This window comes from Triturus cristatus, chromosome 11 (assembly GCF_964204655.1).
Source record: "Triturus cristatus chromosome 11, aTriCri1.1, whole genome shotgun sequence".
Lineage (NCBI taxonomy): Eukaryota > Metazoa > Chordata > Amphibia > Caudata > Salamandridae > Triturus > Triturus cristatus.
In genome coordinates, this window is record NC_140594.1 from 814,917,929 (window position 1) to 814,944,332 (window position 26,404).

General features: G+C 44.2%; 1 protein-coding gene across 8 annotated transcripts in view; it reads right to left on the reverse strand.

Annotated features, from left to right (window-relative positions):
• AGFG1 (ArfGAP with FG repeats 1) overlaps positions 1-26,404 on the reverse strand; it is a 559,380-nt gene that overhangs the window by 222,765 nt on the left and 310,211 nt on the right. For all 8 annotated transcript variants that reach the window (XM_085634550.1, XM_085634548.1, XM_085634549.1 and 5 more), the window contains one exon: positions 15,777-15,864. In XM_085634550.1, coding sequence (XP_085490676.1) covers positions 15,777-15,864 — 88 coding nt within the window. The remainder of the gene's footprint in view (positions 1-15,776; positions 15,865-26,404) is intronic.

The window sequence follows — 26,404 nt, forward strand, 5'->3', positions numbered from 1 at the left end:
AAATGGTGGGTGGACATATCCTATTAAAAGCTTTCTGCATTCACCACACTGCAACCCATGCACATGATCTGACATTTTTCAATTTAAGCTTTGCATCTCGTGCCAAACTAGGTTCCACCCCACCTTCAGAATGGCCCTACACTAGAACATCCACTCTTTCAGGAAGTCTTGCATTGGCAGGAGTTAATTCTCCATTTAGTAGGTGACTCTCTGGACTGCCTACCAGTGAGCATATATATATAACAGACATCCAATCGAATTTTGGAGAGGTGGTAAATCGATGGTTACCAAACACATGATACGTTTGGAACAGAACAGTTTTAAAAGGACGTTATCAATGTAAGTGAATACTCAACTCTTGTCTTCCACCTTTCTACATCACTTTGAACCCAAGCGTAGCTATACGTTGACCACATAATTACAGAAAGTCTTCCACCTCATGAATGACACCCACCACTTCCAAAAAGTCCAAATTCTAAAGACTTACACCCTGCCACGCACATCTAACCGCCCAGCGACAAAGTGCTGTGGCCTCAACGGAGGTATGAATACAATACAAACGCAACAAATCAAAATAATACAATAAAATTACGTTAGCAAGCAAAAGCTTGCACTTTTGAGATACGCAGAAAAGCTTGCATTTTTCCATGCATCTATTAGCATGATTAATTAACTTAGAAGCAAAACACTGAGAAATAATGCATAGCAGTACTTATTAATTTTGAAACTTTATAAAGCATCTTGAGTTACCTTGTGATCACTTTAGAGCTCTGTGGTAATAATGACAAGGTACGTCTGTAATCAGAAAGGAGTTAACTTCGTGACCGAACAGTTTAGGTGAAACCCTAGTCTGATGTCCTATTTGTGATCTTTCTCCAGGACATAAAGCAATCAAAAGCACTTTTAGACAGTGAAAGGGTTTCCTAAAGAGCCTTCAATTTGGGTCAAGCTCTGATGTAGGCATTCCACTGTCTTTAGACACTGACCTCTCCGTCGGTGGAGACAGTGGGTGCAGGAATGTGCGTAACACACACTCCTTGATGGTTAGTAATGGGGGGGGCAATTTCAGCAGGTATCCAAAAACTTGGCCAGAACAGGCCTCGTGCACAGTGCAAAAAGACTTTGAAATGAATCCCATATCTGCCGAATTCAAACTAGCCCAGAGTTCCTGCCCCGGCATTTCCCAGGTGTGGGAACACCGGATCAAATGTTACCACCAGTAAAATTGCAAATTGATCGTTGTGTCCATCATAAGGCAGGGATGCGGGTTTAAGGTTGCTTTTATAGCATTATCAGGATACCTATCGTTCTGCCAAATTAAAATTGGACCAGGTATTCTGCGCCCGGATTTCCCAGGTGTGGCAACATAGGGTCAGATTTTGCGACAGTAAAATTGCACATTGCGCTGCCCGATGCTCTCCTACGTCATGGAAGGAGCACATAACAGTGTCCCTTGCCCGACCCAGCCTCCCGCCCCAACTTCACTTTTGCCAAGCCCCCGCTTACTACTTACCAGCATAGAGTACTGCCACATACTTATATTATCTCCGTACAAATTTTAGCACTCAAAAATGACAAAGTACACCACATTCAACGCCCTATGTTCATCCAATACAAGGTTCTCATCTGTAGGAGGAGAGTCAGAGTATTTTCCAGTGGTTTGATCATTTCAACTGCATACTTCACGTAAGTGAAAGATTATGAGTTGGGCTGGACCTGAGCATTTCGTGTCTAAGGCCTACTCCACTCTTGATCCAATACCTATCTGCAGCATCTTCCGGTTCATTTATCCTAGACGCAATTAAAAACATGCATCCTCATCCACAGCCAGAAACTCACACAACAGGTCAGCATGACTGACAAGCAACTTTGGGGACGATGAAAGAAAGTAAGGCCATCATTAGTCCTTTGCAGTCCACTTATTCACCAGATAAAATTTGCAGCTCTGGAGCAATGCAACATAACTTTCCATGACAAAATGGCTAGCGGCTCTTGCCAACAATATATCACCAAACTAAAAGTGTGTCCGCCAGGAGGCATGCTTCTTCAGTGCCTTAGTTAAGAGCTCCATCATTCAATTAAAGAGCAACAAACTACAAATCTCTAACCAGCACTGCTATGGTTGCACATCAGCCAATGCTAGCGATTGTCCTCAATCGCTCTCACTGCAACTGATATACAACTAGTATTAATGGGACGAGACCAGACCAAAAAGACAGGAATGAGGCAAAGGGGGGTGGAAGAGGGACAAGGCAGGGCCACAGGGGGGGGGGGGGGGGAGCCAGAGCCACGGGGGGGGGGGGGGGCGGGGCAAGGCAGGGCCACTGGGAGAGAGGCGGGGCAAGGCAGGGCCACTGGGAGAGAGGCGGGGCAAGGCAGGGCCACTGGGAGAGAGGCGGGGCAAGGCAGGGCCACTGGGAGAGAGGCGGGGCAAGGCAGGGCCACTGGGAGAGAGGCGGGGCCACTGGGAGAGAGGCGGGGCAAGGCAGGGCCACTGGGAGAGGGGGCGAGGCACAACCACAGGTGTAAGCTGACATGAAAAGAATTGGTGGGCACAGCTAATGGAAAGGGAAGGAAAGAGCCACTGGGAGAGCGGGAGCGGCACAGCCACTGGGAGAGCGGGGGGGCGGCACAGGCACTGGGAGAGCGGGGGGGGCGGCACAGCCACTGGGAGAGCGGGGGGGCGGCACAGCCACTGGGAGAGCGGGGGGGCGGCACAGCCACTGGGAGAGCGGGGGGGCGGCACAGCCACTGGGAGAGCGGGGGGGCGGCACAGCCACTGGGAGAGCGGGGGGGCGGCACAGCCACTGGGAGAGCGGGGGGCGGCACAGCCACTGGGAGAGCGGAGGGCGGCACAGCCACTGGGAGCATGGAGGGCGGCACAGCCACTGGGAGCACGGAGGGCGGCACAGCCACTGGGAGCACGGAGGGCGGCACAGCCACTGGGAGCACGGAGGGCGGCACAGCCACTGGGAGAGCGGGGGGGCGGCACAGTCACTGGGAGAACGGAGGGCGGCACAGCCACTGGGAGAGCGGGGGGGCGGTACAGCCACTGGGAGAGCGGGGGGGCGGCACAGCCACTGGGAGAGCGGGGGGCAACACAGCCACTGGGAGAGCGGGGGGCAACACAGCCACTGGGAGAGCGGGGGGCAACACAGCCACTGGGAGAGTTGGGAAGACACAGCCACTGGGAGAGTTGGGAAGGCACAGCCACTGGGAGAGTTGGGAAGGCACAGCCACTGGGAGAGTTGGGAAGGCACAGCCATTGGGGCAGAGAGGGTGGCATATACAGCTACTGGGAGAGGCAGGAGAAACACTGCTACTTAAAGAGGCTAGGAGGCAGAGTCTCGGTGAGACGGGGTGATCAGTACTGCATGGGTTGGAGCCAGAGTCACTGGGAGACTGTGAGACAGGTACTGTAAAGCTGGGAAAGGACATCCACTTGGAGAGGAGTGGAGACAGCCCTGGGAAAAGTGGGGAACACAGTTGGAGACAAACAGGAGACAGCCACTGGGAGAGCAGAGGAGAAATGAGTAGCCTGTGGTGAAGAGGGAGAGACCGTTGTTAGAGGGCAGGACTTACAGACCATGGAGTGGTGTGTCAGAGAGAAACTACCACTGGGAGAGCAGGGAGAAACTGACAATGGGAGAGCAGAGGTAGCAGTCCGTGGCAACGTTACTGCGAAAAAAGTGTGGGACAGCCATTACGAGGGATGGACCCGCAGCCATTACAAGAGACGGTGTGGTATAGCCATTATAAGAGGGGATCTGGCTTAGCTGTTACAAGATGGGAGTGGGATAGCCATTTCAAGACTGGGGTGACACTGCCACCAGGACGGGTTGAAGGAGTGGCAACCTTTCAAAAAAGTAGAGGCAGTAGGAGTGACCAGCATTGAAAGAGTGTGAAACAGCCACTGGGGAAGAGGGGACTATCAAAAGAATTTGTTTATATTTTGTTGCTTATGTTTTATAAACTATATGTAGTGATGTACATTGTAATATAGGCTCTTTATTTGTAAATAGGACTGTAAATATGATATGGTTTAAATACGGCATATTTTACTCATTGTTTATATGTATGTTTATGATTATTTGTAGCCCTAAAGAAGTCCGTAAGGACAAAACGCGTTGGCTACGCAGATTTTACGAAGAATATTGAATAAAGAACTTTTAAACGGAACCTGCTGAAATTTACTTATTGTATTATATATAATTTCTATGGTGTGCTGGATCATATTTTCTTTGTGTATAACTGAATTGGAGATTTAGAGGTATTGAATCTCAGATCCTTAGCACCCTAAACAAGCCTGAAAAACTCTTGACTAACTTTAATAATAGGTGCAGATAAAATTGCCTCATATCTCTTCCTTTGTTTTTGATCAGTTCAATATTGGGCATACTGCCCTATTATAAGGTCATACGGTTAGACTGAATTAATAATGAATTTTGAGGACATTAGAGAGGAAATGTTTGGCGAACTATTCAAAAATAACAAAAAATGTCCATCACTAGAAAATACAAAGAGTAGTGCACAGAGGGGTGAAGGATTAAAAGATAAATTCTTCCGCTTAGAGAAATTAAAAAAACAAGAACTAGGCAAATGGTGGGATGGTGCTACTTTGAAAAAATATTTGGAAAACAAGATACCACCAAGGGGACTAAGAATTTTAATATTCCCAAATTATGAAGACCTGGAAAATGACTTGTTAAACGAATGGGAGGAAGGTCTGTATGACTCATCAATCAAAATGATGGGAATCTTGATTACCAATGCTGAAAGAAAGGTTAAGAAAATAAGAGAAGAAATTGTAACACTGGAAAAGGAAATAATGGATTTAAACTTAAAAGAGACAACGGTAAAAAACTATGAGATCTTAAAAAAGGAGTTAACATGCTATCAGATGTATCTTAAAGATAAAAAACTAAAGAATATTACTAGAGATGAAAAGGATTACGAACGAGGTAGAATCTTTACATTCTCCAGAAAGTATGATGATGTAATTCCCAAACAGATAGTTGTGACAAGCAATAAAGAGAAATCAGTTAGTATAACATCTAGTAACACTTCGCTTTCCTCAATAGAGAATGACCCAGGTGAGGGTCCTAGTAATCCCGAGACAGCACCCTCAACCTCCCTTTTTTTTACGAGATGTCCAACGGTACAGACTGTGAAACAAAAAGAAAAATACAAACAACGAACCAGATGGGGAGGAAAGAGGTATAAGAGCAGGGGTTCAAACAAGACAGCAAAGCAGAACAACTCTAAACAGGAGTTAGTTGAAATTGATGCAGAAATCATTAGCGACAATGATGAAATAGCCTGTCAGTCCAAAGAACCTAGCATTGTTAACCTGTCCACCAAAACCCTCAATGCAAAAGAATTGTGTTCTACAGAAGGGTTTGAATTTTTGTACAACCACCGATTGTAATTTTGTTGAATTACACACTGATGTTTATAAATTTGTACACAAGCTACAATTAAAAAAATATTTTGCAGAACATCCAAGTGTCTCTACTAATGTGCCAAAAAATGCAGATTGTCAAACGTCCTTATCTATTGAAGAATTGCATGGTGTACATCTCCTAGCCACGTTGGATGAGGATGATTGTGATGTAAATATAACACAAATGGCTGATATGTTGAATATAAGTGAAGATACTACTATAGACAGTGGATTGAGAAACAAATCAAGATTTGTACCATTGGGGGTTCATGATGCTTATATCGATGAATTTGTAGAAAATGTAACCAAGCAATTACACCTACTTGAGGACAAGCATGGGAAGAATTCATACTGTACACACCATCATAATCTCTCCAAGGAAGAACAAGCCCTTCTAAAAAGCTTACAGGGAGATCCCCAACTTGTTATACGGGTGGCGGACAAGGGGGGGGGGGGGAATATAGTTGTGATGGATCTCCGGGACTACTTGGGAGAAATAGAGAGACAGCTTAATGACAAAATATGTTATGAACAATTGAAAACACATCCCATTGCTGACATTGAGAGGACTATTAACGCTGGGTTACGAGACTGGCATGAGACCGGGTTGATATCCAACCATGAGTATCGGTATTTACAGGCGCAGAATTCAAGATTTCCCTGCATATATATACTCCCCAAAATACATAAAGGGGGGGGTTTTCCCGCCAGGTAGACCAATAATTTCTGGTAATGGTGGTCCAACCGAACGGCTATCGGAATATGTGGATGGCTTCCTACAGCCCTTTGTAAAAAAACCTGTCTTCCTATCTCAAAGACAGCAGAGATGTATTGTGTAAATTAGAAGATTTTGATTGGGACAGCAATAATCTTATGTTTGTCACTATGGACGTTGAAAGTCTGTATACTTGTATTCATATGGAACGAGGTCTGGAGGCTTTAAAATACTATCTATTCAAGAGAAATGCCCAACATCTAGAGCATTCGATGATGCTTCTTGAAATGTCACATATGATACGAACAATGAATGTTTTCTTACATAATGGGACTTGGTTCCTGCAAAAACAGGGCACGGCCATGGGATCCAGGTTTGCTCCGTCCTATGCAAATCTCTTCATGGGAATGTATGAGACGGAGCATGCCTGGGGACAGGGCTCTAAAAAAATGGAGTGACAATGTCATTTTCTATGGTAGATACATAGACTACATTCTGTTGATATGGAATGGATGCGAAAAAGAGTTATTGGATTATCATAACTATCTAAATACAAATAGATTTAATGTAAAATGAACTATAAGCCATTCAAGACAAAAAATAGAGTTTCTAGATCTCAAGTTGTATGTCCGCAACAAAAAAATTCAAAGTGAAATTTTCAGAAAACCAACTGCTTGCAACAGTGTGCTCCATGCTGAAAGTGCACACCCTAGCACCACCATAAACGCAATACCATATGGCGAAATGGTCCGTGCTAGGAGAAACTGTAGCGAAGACAGATGCTTCAATACAAACTTAGAAACTATAAAAAAGAACTTTCTAAGCAGAGGCTACTCACAAAAGTGCCTTACGACAGCGGAAACCAAAATCAGAAAGTTGGATAGGAAAAACACCCTTGTACAAAAACAAAAAAATGAGAATCCAACAAGAAAAGAGGATGTAATCTTTATAACTCAATACAATTCCTACAACAATCATGTGTATAACATATTACGTAAGAATTGGCACTTATTAACTAAAGCACAGCTCCCCCCAGGTACTATTTCCATCAAGCCTAAAGTAGTATACAAGAGGGGTAAGACCATCAAAAATATTCTCTGCCCGAGTTATGTTAAGGAACAGAAGACACAGACTAGCACGTGGTTACCGACAAAGCCAGCTGGCTTTTTTACTTGTTGTTCGTGCAGTGTCTGTCCCTTCGGCCAGAACAAAAAATCCAAATTCAGATACAACACCACAAGGGAATATCAACTCCTTTATAAATTGTAACACTACATATGTTCTATACATAATTGGATGCCACTGCAATAAGATCTATGTAGGCAGCAGTATTCGTCAACTGAAAATCAGAATACAAGAGCACATAAGAGCAATTAAAAACAGGGATAATTGGCGCTTTTTGTAACAACTACATATGGACGTTCATCTCCCTTGACCCCCTTCCCCCCCCCCTCCGTCCCCGGCCTCCCGGTACTCCTCTCTTTAGCGGATTGCTCAAATGTTCTGACTGGAGTTTCCCGGGGGGAGCCTGAACCGCACTGGTATCCCTTGTAACTCGCCTTTTGTTTTTATTGTTTTTTTTTTTTTGTTTCTGTTCTTGTTGGACTGACACTTGCTGTTCTTCGAGAACTATCTTGAGCCACTGCGGGGCAGTGCCCTGGGAACGGACTGCAGCCGTGATATGTGTATATTTCCTTATGTACCTAGCGGCCGGCCCGGGTGGTTGTAGGCCCATACTTGTAACCGAATTATTGTTCAATAAAAACTTTTTCAAAAAAAAAAAAAAAAAAAAAAAAAAACAGGGATAACAAATATCCAATTGGCACACATATTTCAGAATTACATCCGGACAAACCAGAAATTTGGTTTCATTGGATTGAACATGTCAAGGCACCAGAAAGAGGTGGGGATAGGGAGAAGATCCTAAGACAGGTCGAGGCTAGTTGGATTTGTCGCCTAAGGACCATTGATATGGGTCTAAATATCAATAATGAATTCTTTCACTCTATAGCATAGAGAACACACATATATGGTTTGTTCTTTTAGCATCAGGAGCAAAAAAATGTAAGATCTTTCCATCTATTTTTTCTTTTCTCCATGAATATTTTATATAGTGTGTTCCGTATCTCATCCGCATGCTGCCTCGTGATCTTCTTTTCATTTAGCCCTTAGGTAACTATACTGCTTAGTTAGAAACTTAGGACACATATGACACTATTAAATACATCTGTAGATTATTGTGTATAAAAATATGGATACTTGTGCATAGAAATGTTTCCATGTGGTATCGACTAGATACATTCATAGTACACTTACCATGCTTGAATAGCAGTAAATACAAGATTTCAAGTGTTATTCTTAGTTTTATAACATTGATTGTAATTACACCATATCCATGGGATGTTTTTGAATTTAAGAATGGCGTTTGTATATACTCTATTATGCCCAGTAACGTGATACCATTTACCCAGCATAGACAAGCGTATTGAATTAAAGAAACATTTTTACTATACCGTAGATTTTCTTCTCTGTATAGTCTAAATTCCCGAGTCGGTTTCGTTATATTTACATTGGATTTGTCTATGAGCTCAAATTGGGACATGTACTATTACAAACATATTTGTATTGCAATATTGTTAACACCAGCACGACAAACAAGTTTAGCATCAAACTACTCAATATGCTTCCCTTCGGATCTATATCTAAACTTTTGACATCACATGCTTCTAAGTTTATATCAGATTTCCTTTAGAACCCTATGTCTTCCAAGATGGCTACCTCGTGTCACGCTTAGTTCCCATAAAAAGGTTCAAATGTTGGAATTTCATTTGCGTTTTAGCTTTAATTGCTAAATCAAATAATATGGCGACATCGCGCTATGCTTGGCTCCCGTGATAGGTTCCAGGAATAAACTTCAAAACGCCTGGGGTTGCCATTGTCTATTTTAATAATTCGATGTTCAGACGTTACAATCGCGCATCTTTAGGTTTACCAATAGGCTTTTTTTAACTTAAACGGCCTTAGGTCCACACTATTTGGACTTTCCAATATGGCGGTCCGATTTTGCATCCACACCCCTTGTGTTTCATAGGATGTGTTTCTGGGTGGAGTCTCGTACCATTGTGGCTTTTTGTCGATTAAATCAGCGGCATCAGTATGGTATAGTTGGGTATAATTTATTTTTTGATAAATAGTCACATTATGGATTAACATGATTTTATGCATTGCTTATCCTTTCTCCCTGATTTGGATGGCGTGTTCTCAGGGAGAGTCTATTGGTTTCACACTCGCGCAAACTCACGCTACCTCTGTTCAACATTAGACTTTTTATTGCGTATTGGCGTTTGGTTTGTATTATTTTAACGAACTCACGCAATCCCGGATAATTATTAGGCATATCCAACTCAATAGCCTTTGTTTGCACTATGTGGACTTTCCAATATGGTGGCTTGTTTGTGCACCCGCATTCCCTTTACTTTTAGGAAGTGTTCCCAGGTGCATTTTTACACTATTGTGGATTACAGCCGCCAAAAGTGGCGGTAGAATTCATGGTGTGGACGTGCATATTGTGGCCTGCATATTATTTTTTAATATTTTACTCATTGCTCTTCTCTTCTCCTTGACACGGATGGCCTGATCTTAGACGGCCCTCTATTTACATTTTTTTTTTTTTTTTTTTTTTTTTTGTGTCCTCATTTTGCCCTTGGAAAATCGCATAGAAGCTCTAGGAGAGAAGAGAAAGGTAAGATACACTGTCACAGGTAAACTGGTAGTGCTATCACAGGCAGGGCCAGCACTCAGTGTTATTCAAACAACTCTCCAGAGGATGCACCGCGAGATATTGATCCATACAGGGGCAATATTGCTGCTATTGAATACCCATGATCGGTTTATGAAAACCGTACTGTGAGTATATCCATATCTAGGAGGGAGAGCAGACCAAGCAGCGTTAATCATCGGACGATGGGGGAAAAAAAAAAAAAAAAAACCAAAAAAAAAAAAAAAAAAACCCCAACACACACCTAGGACCAATTCAGAAGGTGCCAAAAATGTCGTTTTTCGGGGTTACCGGGTCTTACTAAGTCCATTTTTGATGTTCGCAGTACTGATGAACGCCAGTCTATCAAGGTGGGTGGCAGTGGATCCTTCCATTTCCTGCAGATCTCTCTTCTTGCAAGTAGGATACAATAAAACAAGAGTTTTTTAACAGGACCTTGAATTTCCAATGATGTTCCAAAAATTACAAGCAAGATGTTGATTGCAATTGGATGTCCCACTGATGTTGTCAACAAAGAGCTGATAGCGTCCCAATAAGGTAACACCAATGGGCAGTCAAAAAACATATGTAAATCAGAAGCTTCTAACAATCCGCACTTAGGGCATGCCACAGTGGATTCAGTAGAAAATTTGGATAACCTTTGTGGGGAATAATAAGCCCTGTGTAGCGTAAAAAGGTGATTCCTACGCAACCACGATGGCTTCACTATATCCCATAAGATTTTAAAGGAGGAATACCAAATGTTCTCAAGATCTATCCCGGGGAAAGAGGCCCTCTATTTACATTGTGCTGTCTGGGTCTCCAACACGTTCCAATATGGCGGCACGGTTTCACATTCAATTTGCCTCGTTTAGGGGCTTAATTGAACCCAGGTGCTACATAGGATAACTATTTAAGGCTAACTCTCACACTAGTCTCACTATCACATGGACAAAGACCTGGAAGGACTGCTCTTGGAACTGGGAAGCTAGAAGTAAGTACCAATAGGGAACTCTATTTGCTTTAGTTAGAATACACTACCAAGTTTAAATTTGGTCTAAATAGTTGGGAATAGTATAGCAATGGTCAATAGGGAACTCTTTGTGTTTGACTATTAATATGCAACCAAACTTAAAGTAAACTTGAAGCCTACATTGGTCTTTTTTATTTTATTTTATTTTTGAAACTATGTGTTGATAAATTCAACCTTGAATTTTGATAGCCTTTAATGGATTAAATTCTTAAAGGGCTTGAGCACTTTTTTGAATTGTGTGTGGTACAGTTCTAAAATAATGATTATCTCCCAAACTTTTCTTTGATAGATATTGTGTCTACCCCTAACTGGGAAATATCATACAGAGAATCTCGCATAAGGATATTCAAAACGGTATGCTTCTTTTTAATATTAAGATTGAACATTGGGTCCATCAATCTGACTAGGAATATTATAATAAGAATAGGCGACATGGCTTGTTTTGCGTTGATTTTTAAAAATCACCCAAGTAATTAATGGTCAGTGTCTCTTTGTTTTTCCTATATACAAGGAAAAAGGCTCAACTAAACAAGCTCTAAAAAAACATGTGACACTATATTACCATTCATTGTATCTTTAGATCAAAAACCAATGTGGTCCATATAAGAAAGAACGCATGCTGCTCTTACACCTGTGGGAATACATAAAGAAGAGTGCGTTGAAATAAGCATTTTGGTAAGAAAAATTCCCCATTCCACTAATGCAATAGAATAAATTATATGTAGATACCCTCATTACTGGACCAGACAGCCTCTCTAGATAACTATGGGATAGGAATACCCTCAACCCTTAATTCGCATTTGTCGACAAGAACTCTTATTTCAAAAAATATATTCTTTATATACAGCAGGTTCTAAAGAATTTGTTTATATTTTGTTGCTTATGTTTTGTAAACTATATGTAGTGATGTACATTGTAATATAGGCTCTATTTGTAAATAGGACTGTAAATATGATATGGTTTAAATACGGCATATTTTACTCACTGTTTATATGTATGTTTATGGTTATTTGTAGCCCTGAAGAAGTCCGTAAGGACGAAACGCGTTGGCTACGCAGATTTTAAGAAGAATATTGAATAAAGAACTTTTAAACGGAACCTGCTGAAATTTACTTATTGTATTATATATAATTTCTATGGTGTGCTGGATCATATTTTCTTTGTGTATAAGTGAATTGGAGATTTAGAAGTATTGAATCTCAGATCCTTAGCACCCTAAACAAGCCTGAAAAACTCTTGACTAACTTTAATAATAGGTGCAGATAAAATTGCCTCATACCTCTTCCTTTGTGGTTGAACAGGAAATGAGTTTCTATTGTGCTCCGAGGCAGGGCATCTGGAGTCTGCAGTATCCGGATTCAGATTTCAGTAGCATTCAGCAGGCGATCGAGAAAAATTTCTATTCTTTTTGGCACAACAGCCAAAACCACTTCATCATCCACTGTGAGAACCGTGTCTATCCATGATTTCCAGTTAAAAAAAATACTAATCGCATGCAAAGTAGGGGCATCCAACGTTGGCCAAAGAGGACAAAATCCATGCCCGATTTTAAGGACATACACATAAGAAATTTACATACAACTAATTTTAAATTAACTCACTCTCATAGTTGTAATCCTGAATGTTTGGCATGGATAAGGTTCTGTTGGACGGTAAATTCTTGTGCATGGCCCAAACCACTATTAACAAGCGCGCTCCAGACTGTGCAACCAGATCAAAACTCACCTACCAAGGTGACTTCTGCAATGTGCAGTAAGGCACCTCCATTTCTTTGTAGGCGTTCCTTAGTGAAAAGTAGTATTATGCTATAGGATGGCTTGTCACTGGAACCAACATGAGCTTCAATTTTCTTTCTTTTAAAATGGCAAAAAACACACATCAGTGGCTTTGTAGATTGTGCTTCCCCATCATAAAGGTTTATTTAGGCATACTGCACCTAGAGGCTATCAGTACACTATGTGCGGCACCCATCACAGGGGAACTAGTATCTATCGGTGAACAGAAAGAACAAATGATTGAGAAGACAGAGCACTGCTCGGGTGAGAGCACGTGCGTGGCCAAGCATAACTGATAAAAGCTCCTCTGCTAAAGTTTTTAAAGCTTTATTTGGCTCAAGCGTCTCAGAAGTCAGAATTGTTAAGTAGCAGAAGGATGATACTACAGTCAAGCATTCGTGTTAGCAAGACCGAGATCAGGAATGACCCGTTTTTAACAGTCTCTTCTATATGGAGAAAGAAGTACGAGGAAGTAGAGAAAATATTATATAAAGATTGTCTTAAAGAATATAAAAATCTGTTGTTCAAAACGAAACAAGATTTCTTTGCCTCCAGGATACATGAGGCCAAAAATTCATCTAAAGAACTATTCAAAACAGTTATGGCGTTGGCCCATCCTGTCCCTCCTCCCCTAAATTTCTCTCAAGAGCTTTGTGACAAGATAGCCAATCATTTTTTTGATAAGGTCAATAGTATATTCTCCAACTTCTCACAAGTACCTAAAAATCCCCATCTGAGTATGCCTGGTCAAAATAATCAGACTTTATTATCAGATCAGCTACTCCAGTTTGCCCCTATCACAGCTCCTGAAATTGGGGATATCATGACTAAAATTAGATGAGGATCTCCACTGGATCCATGTCCTGCATCAGTGCTGAAACTTGCACCTGAACCAGTCACAAAATTTCTGGCATCTGTAATTAACGCCATGTTTACAAAAGGATATTTCCCACTAATTTGGAAAACAGCATCTATCCTCCCACTTGTAAAAAAAACCCAACTCAATAATAATGATCCAAACAACTTTAGGCCTATATCTAGGCTTCCGTTTCCTGCTAAAATTACGGAAAAAATTATGAATATACAACTTAGTAATTTTCTGGAGACAAGTCAGGCACTGGATCCCACTCAATATGGCTTCCGAGCGGGACACAGTACCGAAACGGCACTCCTTAAATCAACAGAAGAGATCAGAGCCACCCTTGATCAGGGAGGAAAAGCGGCACTGATAATGTTGGACCTATCAGCAGCGTTTGATACGGTCCATCATGGGTTGCTGATGGACCGATTAGACGAAATTGGAGTCCGAGGCATGGCTTGGAACCTGATTAATTCCTTCCCGAAGGACAGAGTACAAACGGTTACTCTAGGCAACTTTTCAGCCAAACCTTTCTCCTTCCCCTGTGGTGTACCGCAGGGCTCCTCCATCAGTCCAACGCTCTTTAACGTTTATGTCAAGCAGTTAGCCCCTCTGGTAGAATCATTTGGGTTTCACCTTACCTCTTACGCCGATGATACCCAGATTGTTGTGTCGTTGCTTCCGGGACGACAGCAGAACATCTCCTCTGGATTCAATGATTGTATGACTGAGGTTGGTAAATGGATGGCGCAAAACTGCCTCAAGTTGAACTCCAACAAGACAGAGGTGGTTCTCTTCAGGAACGATCTTAACTTTTGGACCACAGAATGGTGGCCAGACTCTTTGGGACCACTTCCAATACCTAACAGGAAAGTTAAAAATCTAGGGATAATATTAGATAATCAGCTATCCTATAGAGACCAAGTTAATGCGGTGGTGTCTGCCACCTCATTTACCTTAAAATCCTGCAAAAAAATTCTGCCATTTCTTCCCAAAGAGAGTCTAAGAACAGTGGTCTCAGCGCTTGCCCTCTCAAAACTGGACTACTGCAATAGCCTTTACCTAAATATTCGGGAAGGGCTATTGAACAAACTTCAGTTACTTCAAAATGCAGCCGCCCGACTCATTTCTGGGATTCCTAAGTACGCTGCCATATCACCCGAAATCAAAAAACTGCACTGTCTCACAGTAAAAAAACGTATCCTGTTTAAAGCCATGTGCATTGTGCATAAGTCACTTTATGGTGAGGGACCCTCTCACCTGACCAAGCACATCCGCTGGTATATACCCAGAAGAGCATTACGCTCGGCTGAGGCCAAACTGGCCACTATTGCCCCAGTAAAAAAAACGAATTGGGGTGGCCGGAGTTTTCTGGTTGGAGCAACAAAGGCCTGGAACACGTTGCCACGTCACCTTAGAGAAATCTCTAACCATTTCAGTTTTAGGAGGGCTCTAAAAACCTGCTTATTTGCGTACAAGTAGGTATCTGCGACAACCGACTCTGCCGAAAAAGGATGATTCCGTAGCGCCAGGACACCTACGGGTAACAGATGCGCTTTACAAACTCCATAACATAACATATGCTACAGTGACATAAATGCTATGACAAATCATTTTGCCAAGACCACACAAAAATATAAAAATGTCAAAATGAGCCTTACGAAAACACTTCTAAATGTATTAATTATACTACTCTATCCTTTTTGATTTGTTTTACTAGGTCTCAGAATAAATGCTGAGCATATCAGTCAATAAGATACTCCTAACATCAGAGAGTCAGAAAGCCAGTAAAGTATGACCTCAAAGGCATATAGTGAATAAACATCTTAATTAGAAACAATGGGTATCCTTTTCTTATTTGCTCCGCTACCCTAGAAAATATGTTTGACCTATTTTTTTAATCGACAACGGAAAGCATATGGGAAATAAAAACTGCTTATTTGTTTACGCTCCACAAGTTAACCTTCACCAGTTAGTCATAAAAGGCTTCAGAAAAACATTAACCTCTATAGATCCTTTCCCCTATATGCTTGCCTTGTCCTCTTCCAGGATGTGGTGATTGTTCAGAACTTAAAAGAACATCACTAACTTCTAACAAGAGGAGTACCTGCTAACATTATTGGCGGAAGAAAATGCATTACTAGAGGTTGCTGGAGAGCTCAGCACAGTGTCTAATTCTGCTAGAGCTGCATACTTGTCTGTAATGGAACTTGGTTGACTTGGAGCTGAAACAGTAGGACCTGCCGCTGATGTGCCGAAGCCACTTCCTTGGCCACCTCCACCTAGAAAATGAACACCAGAAATCAAAAGCCTGTTTTGTCCATTTAACGTCATTAAACATTTTATTTTGGTCTGTTCTCTGATTTGTACATTTCTATATGTTCAAATGTTTAGCCTTTTTGCTCATTACTGAAATATTCAGGCAACTAACAAAGGCATGGTCATTTCTAGATTCCCATCAATTCACAATCCATGCTTCTTGTATACAGTAAATATGCACATTTCATTACACTTTATTGTAGGTGGTTAGAAAGTATATTTGCTCACTGAAAATAGGATTTCCTCAAACAACGAATTCAAATATTAGAAACTACATCCCGAAGCGGTCGTCAACGTAGAGTCAAAGGTCAGCAGAGTGCATGTTCTGTCATACATTTGGTATGAACCTGTAAGCTTTTCACAATATTAACAAAGTGTTAAACAATTTCTTTAACCGGTGTAAGCCACAAAATAATGCAGAAAGAATTATACAAGGCTTTATAAAGAGATCATTTCTCTGGGTTGTGCCTGGACGTTGTGTGACCAATCTAAGTATTTTAGAATGAACTGTTGCGAAAACAAATGGCTCTTACGAATTTTCTAATCAGAATCCTGAGGAAATGTAATGACAGGCAAGGCAGCAAGAGTTCTGTAAAACTATCACCAACGTTGAAGAACCAGACAGGACACCAAATGATAAAATTACCTTTATAGTGATAGTTAAACCTAGTCCCTAGGGGCTCTCATATTCCTGACCTATGGGTACTGTGCCACCTAGTAAAAAGAAATGGCTTTTTCAAACTGTTTAATTCAGGTGTTTGTATTCTTAACACACTCTATAATCACAGTTATTGCTTTACACAAGCTGGTTCATGCCAGCAGCAGTTCCTAATTTTCTAAACACAATTTTTTGCTTTGGTGGTATGGACCAATGACAAATGGGTAGGCAAGAGTGTGTATAAGAGACCATAGGGACTTGGAGTATGACTAGCCATGAAATTAACTTTACAACCCTCCAATGTCCAGGGTCTACTTTTACCTAACTTGTGGGTAGAGACAGCAAGCGAAAACAAGCACCCAGATTGATCGAGGTGTACCAGGTCTGTAGTTGCTGCATGATAGTGCAACTAAGAATGTTATTTGCCATTGTCATCAATAACAGCAGACTATATGATCCAGATCAGGAAACCCAATCAATGCATTCTTTATTGAATTAGGTAACAAATCTTGCTCAAGGGTCCAAGCACGAACCTCCAAGAACTTGAGTATTTTACAACTTGTGCTGTAAAAATCCATCCAACCCAGGCTCTTCCCTCTCTCCATATTTTTGAGTGACGACTAACTTTTCTCTAGTCAAGTGGCTATCATCTACCTTTGCTTGGTGATGATTGCTGGAGCGCTACTCTGTCTAGGGCATGTAAATAATTTTTGAAAACTGCATTACTGCCCAATTGTATACACTGTATAATTCTACTGTGGTCTCTGATACGAAGAATAGGCTGGCATTTAGAGCCTGACCCCGGTAACAACCTCCCTGAGACAGGAAACATATTGTTCTACCTTCCCCTGCTCGAGCTCAGCTCAGCAGCAGGAGGGTAGAATCGTATCTGTGGTCGGCAGCAGCACTAGCTTGCTTGCAGACCCTGAAAGTATGTTGCCCAGAGTACAGGGGGGAGTGCCCAAGAGAACCCCCCAGTACATGGGATCATACTTCCAACACTTGAATCTGTGTTGGGGTATGAGTCCAACATATTTGATACCAAATTTGACCGGGTTCGGTGCAGCTATTATATAGTTAGACATCTCAAAATGACGATGTTCACTATGCATCTTAAAATGGCTAACCGCACTTACAAAGCCTGGATAATCGACTTCGAGGTTTGTAAGGGTGTCCTGCTCATGCAGGCGCACCCTCAGACTTATAACTCCGCACCCTGCTGTAGGGGTGTCTTATAGGCTTTAAGTGAAGTGACCTCAGAAATAACCAAAATGACATCTGTTGTGAGGGGTGCAAGTACCAACTCACCCAGGCAGCAATAGTGGGCCTGTAGTCACAGTTTAAGTGGACTCCCATAGGTGGCACAATACATGCTGCAGCCCATAGGAGATCCCTGGTGTACCTATGCCCCGAGTACCTTAGTACCATTAAAAAGGGACTTAGAAGGGTAAAACAGTAGCCAATTGTAGAGGTACCAAAGTACTTATGGTCAATTTTGGAGCAAAAGCACAGTTGCTGGGTTCCTGATTAGCAGGATCCCAGCAGACTAAGTCAAAAACACACTGACGCCAGGCAAAAAGTGAGGATGACCATGCTAGAAGGATCCTACCTTCCTACAGGGTGTTAGTACCCTTGACTTAACTGGGTCTTAAATTATCTCTGTGGAGACTCTAAGCACTGATAATTATGAGTAGATATTGAACTGAGTTCTGGAGAGGTGTCCACTAAAAAGTCACCTCCCTCCTCTGTGTGCATTTGAACTTTCTGACAGTCAGTTGTATGCGGGAGAACAGTACACTAAGAAGTAGTGGCATCTGGTGGTGATGTCTTGACCGGGGTCAGCACATCGATGTCAGGGTCTGGTGGATCATGATATGCATCCCAAGGATCTGGACTATCTGGGGGTTCTCCCTGAAAGTCATCGTCACAAAGTGTAGTGTGTAGGGCTCACTATGTCTATGCCGCTTGAGTATGTGGAAACAGATGACATGGATTGTGGTGAAAAGTCCTGTGGCATAGGGCTGGTTGCCTGGTGTTCCATGGTCTTTTTCGTTGGAGAAGGCTAAGGTTCAGAAATGTTCTGCCTCGTCCTTTTAGGACTTGGTTGTTCTGATAAATGTCCGCCTCCAAAAATCTCTGTTCATTAATCCTTGGAGGTTCTGAAATACATTGTCCTCTGCATTAGGGTGGCCTGTCCTATGGGCTTGGAGATGTGGCAAGTCTCTTTTTGCCTGCCGCTCCTGTGGAGCCAAAGCCATTGTTGTCAGTATCTTTGGTGCCCATGGCTTTTTAGGCCTTGTCACCCATGATGCTCATAGAGTGGACGCCGTATGTAACGGACTGCGACGACTTAGCTGGCACAAAAGCAGTAAGCAACGCAGATGGTTTGTTTAGCCAGAGGACTGTGCAGGTGTTTATGGCATTGTCAGCACAAAATACTACTTTAGCTTTGAGGGCTGTCCCTCCTCTCCACTATTACCCTTTGGTCCCTAAGCCTGATTATGATCGACGCCCTTGCCTTGTCTCTGCTCCGAAGGGTGCTCTCGGTGTCGACCTGAAACAAAAGGCTGTGGCACACCAAGGCAGTAATAAGTGGCCATTGGGGGTAATTGCACAGCATAAGCATGGGACTGGTGACTCTAGGTACTCACGGTCCTAGGAGTAGTCTTCATCCTGGGCCCAGATCTCAAGTCAGGGTTCGTCTAGTGTTAGAAAGGCCAGCCTCAGGGAAGGACAGAATATGTACCTGACCGCCCTGCGACCCACCTTTCCCGGGAGATGTAGCCGAGCACTGGCGGGAGACCCCCTCAAGGCTGGGTCTTGTATCTAGGATTGTACACGCTGATTTAACACCACGCAACACAGAGACACCACACCGTAGATTCTGAAGCACGTATTCTTTATCTAAAAATATCAGGACCTTTGTGATCCGCAGAGTAGTCTGTACAAGTAGAGCAAGGGCTCACAGAGTCTCGGTAGGGGTAGCGGGACAGTCTTAGGATCAGGGTCAATGCAGGTGCGTATCCGGCGCACGGCTCTCAATCCTCGAGCCGGGGGATATGATACGATCTTTGGGATCCAGCCGGACCAGAAGGGTTCTTTAGTTGCGACCAAGTCTACAGGGCTCGAGTAAGGATGTTGGAGGCCTGACAATCTTCAAGGAGCCGCGACTCGGTCAGCAGGGCTCAGAGTTTTCAAGGTTGCGAGGGGAGCCGCGACCGCATCAGCAGGGCTCAGATGACTTAGGCAGAAGTCCGTCTCTGCCAGGTGGAGCCGCGACGCTGTCTGCAGGGCTCACCGAGGTTCCAAGAGTTCCGTTGGACCTTGGGAGGATGTTCTTTCAGCCGCGACCACGTCAGCAGGGCTCTCTTCGTTCCAGGATTCAATCTGCTGATGGTCCCAGAGCGCCCCTTGTTATAGGTCGACTCCTCTTTGATGTCCGGAGTCCTCACAGGCAGGGGTCTTAGCGCCCGGGGGTCGTTTGTTGGGGGTTCCTGCCACGCGGCCCTTTGATCCTTTCAAGGCGGGGTCGGGAGGGATCCCAGACACGCAGCTGGCGTGGAGCCAGCCCTCAGGGTGGCCGGAGGGGCGATCGAAACCATCTCTTGAGAGGAGGCCAGAGGTGTGAGTGAAACTACTCCTCCCTCTCCTGCTCACCGGGAGCTCTCTTCCCCCCCAGCCGGCATGGCGCGACTAGGCCTGGGTTGCGCTTGGGTCGAGGGCGGCCATCTGGGGTGCGGGGCCTGGTCACTGGAGGCCGTGAGGCCGATGGAGTTGGGAGGGTGCCCGGTGTCGGGAAGATGGAGGGAAGGACGGGGGTAGCCCCGGGTTCTGTGTGGGATCAGGTGTGGACTGGGTCGTGTAGACTGTGTTAATCAGGGCCGGGTGGGGTGTAGGCGTCAGTATGGTGTCGCTACGGGTCGGGATGGGCCACGCCACGAGGCCGGCTCCAACATCTAGGAGTTCCATAGGTGATGGCAATGTAGTAACAAAACTTGAGGGGCCCCCCTGCAAGGCACATGGAGGGGCCCCCACTCCAGATTTAATCAGGAGCTTTCAGGCAAGAGTACTGTGCTGAGGGGTCCCCCTGCACAGCAGGGACCTGCGTTACGCCACTGGGTGGTGATGATGATGGTTCATCTGGTCATTCCTCCTCGCATTGTTCTCAGTCATCGGGCATGATAATGTGGATAGCACAAGATGATGCCTTTTTCAGTTCCATCTTGCTCTTCTCCGCCCGCGTTGATATGTGCTTCCACAGAGAATTCTGCCTTGCCACCATCTCCATGGTGTGAGCTAGATGTCGATCGTATCAAGAGCGGAGCCTCTTGTTATTAAACAGGTTGCAGGCTGTGTAAATCCGGTTCTTTATGTTCAGGTGACGGGCAAAGATTACAGATGTTGTGCTGATCTAAGTACGTGTACATCAGCCCACACTGTGGGCACTTTAGAAAAAGCCTTTTTTTTTTACCTTCCATTATATGAGCCGAGCACACTCGATGGCACAAAAGGAGTACAATTGAGGCAGCTGCCTCGGTGAATGCTCCGAAGGTCACTGGGTATGAAACCAGCAGTCGCTGCAAGGTTTCACTGTATTTGTTGATTCCATTCCGCGGTTGAAGTGGTAAAAACGCAAAAGTTGCACCGTGCTCAGGCTCAACCTGTCCGTAGCAGTCAATCTAACAATGGAGACACTGAGCTTGAGCATTCACTCGAAGAGGAGTCTCGACAGCACGTCAGCAGCCAGGATTTCTTTGAGAAAAAAAGAGTTCTAAACTCTGGGCCCAACACTAGATGGCAGGAGCGTGCAAGCATGTGTATCCGCAGCTAACGAAATGGCTACTGTAGGACTAGTTTTGAGGCTTGAAGTAGTTTCTGGATTCACATGCTGTGCATTATTCCGCCATCTAGTGGTTGGGTCCGGATTGTCTTTTTTCTTGTTTCGGTCGCTGTTGACCACCAGGTATGTCCCCTATGTGACGTCAGAAGGTATCCTGGAGGTCGACGTGCATGGTGGCCATTTTGGGATTATTTTTTCTGTTCTTATTCTTGCTTGCAATACTTGAGATGGTTATTAAATAACTGATGTAGTCCATTGCTTCCCCACCTGTTTGTTTTCCTTATAGGGGAGGCCGGGTGGGTTGCATGTGAATCCAGAAAATTCTTCAAGCTGCAAAACTACTCCTACTGGTAAGTAACCATTTCGTTTTGCAGCGTGAATCCTTTTCTGGATTCACATGCTGTGCATCAGATTGTGTAGCGGTTTCTCCCGTGCCTGGGAGGCTGTGGTGAAGGAAAGACCTTGTAAACAGGTGTTGAAGCACCCTTTGTCAAATTTGAGCTTCCTTGTTCATTTGTATATCCACACAGTAATGCCTTGTAAAACTGTGTGGAGATGCCCATGTTGCTGCTGCACAAATTGCGTCAATGGGTACATTAGCCATAAAAGCTTGTGTTGCTCCTTTCTTTCTAGTGGAGTGAGCTGGTGGTTGAATTGTTAGTTCTTGCTTGGCATTGGCATAACATGATTGGATGGCTTGTACTATCCATCTTGCAATAGTTACCTTTGTGACAGGTGATCCTGTGTTGGTTTGTGCGTAGGCAACAAACAATTGTTTCATCTTTTTAATCTGTTCTGTTTTCTGCAAATAATACAATAATGCCCTCCTTACATCCAGGGTATGGAGGCTTCTAACTACTTTAGTCTTTGGAATGTTTTGATTTAAGTGATATTTAGAGACCACTTTTGGTAAGAAATGTGGGTTTGTTTTTAAAATTATTTTATCCTTGTGGATTTGTAAGTATGGTTCTTGTATTGTTAACACTTGCAGCTCACTTACTCTTGGTAGTGATGTTATAGCAATGAGAAAGGCTGTCTTAGAGTAATGTGTTTGAGGTCCGCTGCATGCATGGGCTCAAAGGGCTTTGTCATTAGTTGAGAAAGTACTGCATTTAAGCTCCATGTGGGTACTGGAGCTGCTCTTGGTGGGGCAATTATATTTGGTTCTTCTAAAAAAAACTTTTCATTACAGGTCTTGTAAATAAGCTTTTGCATGATTTTCCTTTCGTGTATGCTACTTTGGCATTAAGGTGCACCTTTATGCTTGAGTAATTGATGTTGCTGCCCAAGAGGTAAGTAAGGTATGTAATAACGTTTTTTTGTGTGTTGATTGAATAGCTTTTATTGTTGGCGGTGCACCATGTGGTATATCGCTTCCATTTTGCTGTATAGCATCTGCTTGTTGACTGTTTACTTGCCTCTTTTAGAATTTACATTGTTCGCCGGGGTAGACTGAGGTGGCCAAATTCTATGTATTCAGGCACCAAGCTGCCAGATGTAGCATTGCTGGTTCCAGGAGAAAAATGTGGCCCTGATGCATTGTTAGCAGGCCCTTGTCTGCTTTGATTCTGATCAGTTCCCCCCTGGATAGTTCTAGGAGGGTTGAGTGCCATCTTTGCCTTGGCCATTGAGGGGCAATGAGAATCATATTTGTTCCTGGATCTTTTGCTTTTTGTAACACTCTTTGCATCAGGGTGATTGGTAGAAAGGCATAAGCAACCGTCTGAACAGTTGAGTGAAAGTGCATTTCCCTTTGACAGGTGGTGTGAAAACCTTGAGGCAAAGGACTGGCATTTATTGTTCTGCATTGTTGCAAACAGGTCTGTCACTGGTGTTCCCCAGATGTTGAACAGGTAAAGTACTGTTTGCTGCTTCAACTCCCATTTGTGGGAGCAGTTGTTCGGTCTGCTCAGCCGGCCCACTGTAATGTGGTCTACTCCTGGTAGATGTACTATCTGCAGGTTGATTCTGTGAGCTATTGCCCATTGCAAGATTTCCTGTGCAAGTTTGCTCAGGGGAAGGACTTTGTTCCTTTGTTTGTTTAGATAGAACATTGTTGTTTTATTGTCTGTTTGGATTAGGATAGTCTTCCACTGAATGGGTTTCTGGAATGCCTTCAGTGCCAGAAATACAGTCCAAGAAGTTGATGTGGCTTGTGGAATCCTGTTTGTTCCTTTCACCATGTACTTTCAGCTGGTTGAAGTGAGCTCCCCAACCGTGGAGGCTGTTACAGATGGAGTTGGGGTCCTGAAAGGTCTCCCCTGTGCTATGTGATTGGATGCCCACCATTGTATCTCTGCTTGCACCCTTTGTGTCACAACCACTAGATCCTCCCAACTTCCTGTGGCTTGAGACCAGCTGTTGCTAAGACATTCTTGGAATGGGCGCATGTTTAGTCGGGCGTGAGGGACAAGTGAGATGCATGATACCATCATGCCCATTAGCTTCATGACCCTCCTCATTGTCAGAGATGAACAAGTTACTTACCTTCTGTAACGCTTTTTCTGGTGGATACAGTATCTGCCTGTGGATTCCTCACCTTGTGAATATCCCCTGCGCCAGCAACATTCGGAAACTTTTGTAGCAGTCCACGCCGGACACGGCTCCGCTCGCGACTCCGCTGACGTCACCGGCTCCATAAGAAGACCTCGTCGGCGTGATGACGTCAGTTCCGCCGTGCCTTCGAGGCACACGGACGGACTGACAGCAATATATACACAGTATACACAGTACATAATATACCATTGCAACACACACAGTGTGGAGAATAGACAAAGGCAAAAGAGATAACACACTGCCTTTGAAAGTAACAAACACATTTTGAAACACCATCATATACTTAAGGTATACAAGGGTGGACAACGGAGAGGCGGATGGGTCAGTGAGGAATCCACAGGCTGATACGGTATCCACCAGAAAAAGCGTTACCGAAGGTAAGTAACTTGTTCTTCTGATGGATACATCTGCCAGTGGATTCCTCACCTTGTGAATAGATTCCCACAGCAGTCCCACTCCTGGAGGAGGGTGTCCACCCTTCTATACCAAAAAGTCCTGAAGGACGGAACGAGCAAAGTGTCCGTCCCTCCTCGCCTCAGTGTCTAAGCAATAATGTTTTGCGAAAGTGTGGAGGGAGGCCCAAGTTGCCTACAAATGTCCTCCACAGGAACACCCCTAGACAAAGCAGAAGTGGAAGACTTCGCTCTAGTGGAATGGGCCCATAAACCCTCTGGAGGTTCCTTACCAGCCAAAGAGTAGCATATCTTGATGCACAAGACAATCCATCTGGAAAGGGTGCACTTGTGCACTGCTCTGCCTTTCCTGCAGCCAACAAAGCCCACGAAGAGCTGGTCATCAACTCAAAAGTCTTTTGTCCTGTCCAGGTAGAAGCTCACCGCCCTCTTAGGGTCCAAGCGGTGAAGTCTCTCCTCCTCCTGGTGAGGGGGAGGATAGAAGGTAGGAAGGGTAATGGACTGCCCCAGATGTAAGGGAGTTACCACCTTCGGCAGAAACGCAGCCCTGGTCCTGAGTACCATTCTTTCAGCATGAATGGTCAAAAACGGTGGTTTTTGAACTTAGAGCTTGAAGCTCACTTACCCTCCTTGCCGAGGTGATTGCAATGAGAAAAAACGTCTTAAAAGACAACAATCTCAAGGGACACTTGTGTAAGGACTCGAAGGGAGAACCCATAAGATAAGTCAAGACAAGGTTTAAGTCCCATTGAAGCACAATAAAGGGAGTAGGAGGAAACCTGTTTGTGAGGCCCTTGAGAAATCGTAGCACAATAGGTGACTTGAATAATGACGGCTGATCCGGCAAACAGAGGCAAGCCGACAAAGCCGATAAGTATCCCTTTACAGTGGCCACAGCAATGCCTTGCTGAGCAAGAGAAAGGGCAAACTGCAGAATGTCAGATAAACAAGCCCTCAAAGGATCAATTGACTTCTCTCCACACCAGAGTACAAATTTAGACCACCTATAAGAATAGATAGATTTGGTGGAATGACGTCGGGCAGACAAAATTACACCTCCCACATCAGGTGGGAGAGAAAAATTATTCAGGTTGCCCCGTTCAATCTCCAGGCATGAAGGTGTAAGCTCTGGAGGTGGGGGTGTAGAACCTGCCCCTCCGACTGCAAGAGGAGGTCTGCCCTCAGAGGGAGATGGAGCGGAGGGCACGAGGAGAGGTGGAGAAGATCTGTGTACCACACCCTTCTTGGCCAATCCGGGGCGATCAATATGACTTGGGCCCGGTCTTGGCGAATCTTCCTCAAAACCCGAGGAATCAAGGGTATGGGAGGAAACGCGTAAAGGAGTCGTGAGCCCCAACTCAACTGAAACGCGACCCCCAACGCTCCCTACATCAGATACTGGAGACTGCAGAATGACAGTCAGTGAGCGTTCTCGTGAGTGGCAAACAGGTCCACCCGAGGAGTTCCCCACGTCTGAAAGATGTGACAAACCACCTCTGGATGGAGCCTCCACTCGTGGTCGGCGGAGAACTGCCGACAGACTGTCCGCACGTACGTTCAGCACTCCGGCCAGATGATTTGCCATCAGACAAATCTGATGGTCCTGAGCCCAGGAAAATAGAGAGACAAAGAGACCCCACTCCTCCCTGCTTGTTGACATACCACATCGCGGTAGTGTTGTCCGTTAGGACTTGAACAGACTGACCGCGAAGGGAAGGGAGAAAGGCCTTGAGTGCCAAACGTATCGCCCGCAATTCCAGAAGGTTGATGTGAAGCAACCTTTCCTCTGGAGACCAAAGACCTTTGATCTCCAGATCCCCCAGATGCGCACCCCACACTAAAGTGGATGCATCCGTTATCACTGTGGCCACCGATGGAGGTAGATGGAAGGGCTTTCCTTGGGACAGATTGCCCTCCACGCTCCACCAAGACAGATCCGCCGCAGCTTCTCTGGAGATCCTCACAGACTCCCTGAGATATCCTTTGTGCTGATACCACTGCCTGCGGAGGCACCACTGGAGCGCCCTCATGTGCCA